The 5,176-nt window shown below is 48.1% G+C and overlaps 2 protein-coding genes across 6 annotated transcripts; one reads left to right on the top strand and one right to left on the bottom strand.

Moving 5' to 3' along the window:
* Nucleotides 1–1,702: 1,702 nt before the first annotated feature.
* Nucleotides 1,703–3,002, top strand: FOXG_08174 (NADH dehydrogenase (ubiquinone) 1 beta subcomplex 9). Of its 5 annotated transcripts, XM_018386960.1 has the most exons (5): nucleotides 1,703–1,919; nucleotides 2,006–2,138; nucleotides 2,194–2,272; nucleotides 2,335–2,376; nucleotides 2,436–3,002. In XM_018386960.1, the coding sequence occupies exons 1-5, from the start codon at nucleotides 1,897–1,899 to the stop codon at nucleotides 2,462–2,464; spliced, it is 306 nt and encodes a 101-aa protein (XP_018244171.1). In that variant the 5' UTR covers nucleotides 1,703–1,896; the 3' UTR covers nucleotides 2,465–3,002. The 5 variants fall into 5 exon arrangements, with proteins under 5 accessions (XP_018244171.1, XP_018244172.1, XP_018244173.1 ...); XM_018386961.1 differs by having other exon boundaries at nucleotides 2,006–2,272; XM_018386962.1 differs by having other exon boundaries at nucleotides 1,703–2,138.
* On the bottom strand, nucleotides 2,829–3,869 carry FOXG_08173 (histone H2A). The gene is made up of 3 exons (XM_018386957.1): nucleotides 3,526–3,869; nucleotides 3,150–3,442; nucleotides 2,829–3,096 (listed from the first exon to the last, which is right to left on the bottom strand). Exons 1-3 carry the CDS (start codon nucleotides 3,579–3,581, stop codon nucleotides 3,041–3,043), a joined length of 405 nt encoding a protein of 134 aa, XP_018244168.1. The 5' UTR covers nucleotides 3,582–3,869; the 3' UTR covers nucleotides 2,829–3,040.
* Between the last annotated feature and the right edge of the window lie 1,307 nt (nucleotides 3,870–5,176).

The raw sequence follows: 5,176 nt of genomic DNA, 5'->3' as shown, positions 1-5,176 counted from the left end.
GGTGACGTGAGTATCCCTGAGACCCTGTACTCTGAGAGCTATTCTTTTATGCAACTCCTCACGAATCGTATCACTCTCTATAGCAATGCTTTCACAAGTTCATCTTCGTCCTTCATCCGCGGTATGAACGTATGTACTACTTTTTATATATCATGAAGCCTTTCTCAGGAGTTCAGCACGGCCGTCAATTCAAACTGGGCACTGGGGTGTGTAAGGCCTCGAGAAAGCATGACTGTACTGATCTCAACTTCAGAAGTTTACCCTTCGGTGTTCATACTTAGCCATTAGCCGGACCTAGGACACAAAGACATTCAGGCAGCTCGCAGTTTCAGGTGGACAACCTATCAGTATGATTGAGGCCCCTTGGTATAATATCGGTGAAGCTCTTCTTTTGTTCTCACATCCAGAGGCCTTCCATGCTTCGCAGTTTTCACCGTCGCCCTGGGAACAGCTGCATCTTCACCCTCAATTAGGCCACAGCTAATCGTATATAGCCCCATGTCACTACATGTCACTGTATCTTTTCTGGCTTTTAGATTTACTAATTAATTGTTTCGGTATAATGGTGAAGTAGTTGTTAGCATGCTGGTGGATTGGGTATCCCCGTTATAAACCACGTTTAGGTGACATTGCTCCGTGGTGCAGTGTGAGTAATATTCCGCCTCACTCTAGGAATGTCCATCATGTTTAGTATAAACTCTAGTGAGCTGAAAATTAAAGGGTTTCAGCTTGGGTGCCCCTTTCTTGCTTTACAAACATCCACTTTGTATCAGCCAGCTCAGCATACATCTCGTTCAGTGCGCTACCAGTGAGACTCCAGTAGGCTGATCATAAACATCTCATATCAGCTCAAATGACCGGATTCGCCGAGTACTTGTCGTTGCTCCTACTGCAGTCCGTAGCTGCTGGATTCGAGATTTCAGCATGTCGATCATGTCTCATGCCTTCATGTAATGCCAAATAGACACAAGGACCCAGCTTAACTACTCTTCCATCAGATATATCACAGCAACTGAGGCTAGTGAGGCCTCAAGTTCGAGTGCTCAATGACAGTACCAGAGTTCTTACTACGATGCACTCAGTCAGTGCACTATTGCCGGAGTGTATAAGTCATATTTCGGAGCCAAGGTACTGCGAGTGTGGCTCAACATGCGATATGTGGCGCGGCTTCTCCCCAGTTTCAGCTCGAAGCTACCTCGTTCTGGCAGCTTAAGATCAACCAATGGGATATCGCATAAAACTAATTCGGATATTGGTCCGTGCACTTCAATTGCTGTTGTACCAGGCTGTCTCTGGCACCATTTGAATAGCTCATACTGATACCAGCAACAATGAATTTTGTACTTACTCAAGGAAAACTAATTCTCACTCGCTTTCATTCTTTTGAGGCAGCGTTTTCATTGCCACCGACATGGTAGCTGAGCTTGACATTCTCTTCAAATCCACTTGTTAGTTGCTAGTACTGTCTTGTCATATGCATGTTAAATCAGCAACCATTATCAAAATATCAAGATCGAGCCGCCAGCTTCGTTCGATCTAGCTTCTAATTGATTTTATCATTATATTTAACACATAGAAGCCCATAAGACCGTTCAGCTTGTTCAAGAAGCCTCTGTCGAACGAGTAATGCATTGAATCGATATTGTTTCGAGGTACAGGGTAGTTGAAGCCGATCGGCTATTCATCGGAATGAGGCAACAAGGCACCAAATCTTTGCCGTCATTGTCGACATTCTTCGTGGTATCCCAACCTCGACCGAGACGGCCAGCATAACAACGAAACCCTCGAGCGAACGCCAGACGGCAGATATCCCCGCGAAAACCGACCAATTGCCCGATAGCGAGGAGCCTCTCTCGACTGGGCCCGGTCACGCGTACTCTCACTACCTCACAAACCATGTCGACGCGACGAGCTGCCTTGTCAGTAACCTTTACCTCCTCCCGAACCGCCGGCCCAGCGATTGCCGATTCATCGAGCTCCATGCGCTGACTGTCATCATATCCAGATCCCTCTACCGCCGCTCATTGAAGCTGGCGCTAGATTGGGCCGTCCATCGACACCTGTGGCGTGGCCAGGCTATGTATATTCGCTCACTATTCGAGGCCAACCGCAATGTCACCGATCCCCGGCATCAAAGGGTTTGTCACCAATTGGCGACTGGAAGATGATCTCGGCGCTGATTCCGATGCACAGGCTCTATTGACCGAGACCGAGAAGCTGCTAGAGAGCTGGAAGCACCCTGACCCTTATACTCCCCCGACAGCCCCCGGAGGTATGTCTCGCCAGCATACGGGAAGAGTCGTCATGTGCAGAATGCTAATGATACCGCCGCAGGTTCCAAGTACGAGCGAAACCTCCCGTCGCCTGTTCTCGACCGTGAGTACCTACCCGGTGGCACCCTGCCATGGATAATCCGGAAACTGATATGTGACCAGCTCCCCCACACCCTGTCAACCGACACTAAAAACTCGACTGGATTATTTGGGCTGTACGAGAGGATATATGTACATAGAAGAGGATACAGATGGGCTCGCGGAGAGGACTGTAGCATGAATCAAATGAATTTGGTCATTCAAGTACCACATCAGTGCGAACGAGGTTGAGGTTCAACCACAAGAATCAGCATTACCGACACTCTATTCGTACGAGCGCCAGGAATCTTATCGATGGTGCATGTTGGATAGCTAATCACCGCAAGCAAATGGTTATTTGGAAGCAATAGTTGAATGCGGATCACAAGGAAATGGCAGTTGCAAACAGCCGGCTTGCCAAGTTCAGGGCACCGAGAGCAAGACATAGTCACGCAAGATAAGATGATATCAAGTGGCGAAAACATTCACAGCAGGACCAAGAGGCGATGATGTAGATCTTTGAAGTATTCTTATTTCATGACCATAGCCGTGGGGGATTATTGTACAACCCTAACGCGCGAATAAACTGATGAAAAACAACCGTATGAACCCTTAAACCGTGACCCCTTTGTCATGACAACCCAAACAACCAGCCATCGCATGGAAAAAACAAGAACCAAATGAACCATTTACAGCTCCTGGCTAGCGTTCTTGCCAGTCTTACCCGTCTTCTTAGGCAGAAGGTCTGGAGGGATGTTAGTGATGGTGTAGAGTGATGAAGCAAAGCGGAGAACATACTCTGGTGGATGTTGGGAAGGACACCACCCTGGGCGATGGTGACGTGACCCAGAAGCTTGTTCAACTCCTCATCGTTTCGGATGGCGAGCTGAAGGTGACGGGGAATGATACGGGTCTTCTTGTTATCACGGGCAGCGTTACCAGCCAACTCGAGGATTTCGGCAGCGAGGTACTCGAGAACGGCAGCGAGGTAGACGGGAGCACCGGCACCGACACGCTGAGCGTAGTTGCCCTTTCGGAGAAGACGGTGGACACGACCAACAGGGAACGCGAGACCAGCCTTGGAAGATCGCCTGGAGAAGAGTGTTAGCTTGAGATCAAAGCAAAAGATGCGATCGAAAAGGCGCGTCAAAGTAGGCGAAGAGGTAAGACTTACGATTGCGCGTTCTTGGAACCAGAGGCCTTGCCGCCAGACTTTCCGCCGCCAGTCATTTTGAAGGTTGGGTGGTTTGGGGTGGTAGATTAAAATGAAGTGATTGAGGAGTCTGAAAGACTTTGTTGAGATGGATGGAAGAGGCGAAGAGAGTGGTTGTGATGACAATTGGTTGATGAGAAGTGGAAGAGATAACGTTGGCGGGGGACGTAGAGGTTAAGTACTTTTCGCGCGTCGGGAGCTCTGATCCCAGATCACTCACTTGCAGCTGGCAACGCGATTTGGGGCTAGCCGCATTTGGCGAAATTGGGAAACCAAGCTCCTCGACGCATTAAAAAATAAAATCGGGCACCCCTGGCGCGCCTGCAACACCTATTACTGGTCAGTGGTCGATGGTCCACTAAAATGGCCTCCGGCGAAATAATAAAACCGATTTTCTATGTTATGCCCTGGCCCCCGCGCGCCCATGTCAAGTCTGATCTCTCCAACCAAGATCACTTGCGCGTTATTCTGCTTTCTCCTCTCACCTTGCCCGCACCACAAGATTTTTCGTCCTCCATTTTCATTTTTCCTCCTGTCCTCATTTTTTGCTGTGCGTGGAGCGATTTGATGATTGGAGGACATGTTGGACACTCACAATCAGTCAGAGTCACTGCAGTTTTCCGATACCTTTGGCCTCCCACGTTTGTCAACTTTTGCCAGGTCCAGCTCATCTCGTTTGAAACTGGTCTGGTCCGGTTGCTCTGTTGTTGCTCGGTCGCGCTCTCGTTTGCGTGATTTTTTTTTTGGACTTGATTCCTCCACCTGGTCTCTTTGAAGTTGTTGTTCCAACTTGGTCTGATCTTTGACCTTTTACTTTGACCCATTTTGGTCTGATATTATTATGGTTTTGTGAGGTTTGATCCATCTTGGTCATACCAAGGCATATTTTGTGTCTTTTTTTTTTTTCTTCTTTTTTTTTTTTTCACTTTGATTTGACCCATATACACCTTTGAAAGGTGTATACAACTTCAAAATTTTCTTTTTTTTTAGTACTTGGAGATAGATTTAAGCCTCAATTTGACTCCATGAACCCCGGATTCAGGTACTGTGACGTATATTGCATGTGTGAACGGTCCACAAATCAAAATCCCCGGCTTTTCGTTATCAGATCTCTTCGAGATCCGTCAGGAACCCGTCACGACGGAGCCAATAGCCCTATAGATCTCCGTCTCGGGACTCAAATGGATGCAGATGTGGAGAGAAGCCGGGACGGCATCCTCAGGATTCACGACGACGGACACCGAATGGCGATGCGTTGCGGCCGTGACGGGCCACAGTCCGGAGCCTTCCTTCATGACGGAACGGACGCGTTGATGAGAAAGACGGACGCGTAGGCAGGGATGCTCGAACCGATCTGGGCGCAAAGGACCCGAATCTGGACTGTATACGATTCGATTTACGTAGATTTCACGCTTACTACGGTCCTCCAGGACTGTCACGTCAAAAATCGGTCATATCTGGAGTCATCACGACATTTTAAACAGGTCCACGAGATGGACATGATGGATTCAAGCAACATGTTTTGGATAAAAGTATCTATACTATGAGTAGAAGTGATATGTAAAAGGAAAGAATTCAAAGAGCAAGAGAATAATGACCCGGGCTGAGACGA

This window comes from Fusarium oxysporum, chromosome 4 (genome assembly GCF_000149955.1).
Source record: "Fusarium oxysporum f. sp. lycopersici 4287 chromosome 4, whole genome shotgun sequence".
Classification (NCBI taxonomy): domain Eukaryota; kingdom Fungi; phylum Ascomycota; class Sordariomycetes; order Hypocreales; family Nectriaceae; genus Fusarium; species Fusarium oxysporum.
This window is presented reverse-complemented; position numbering and strand designations above follow the sequence as displayed.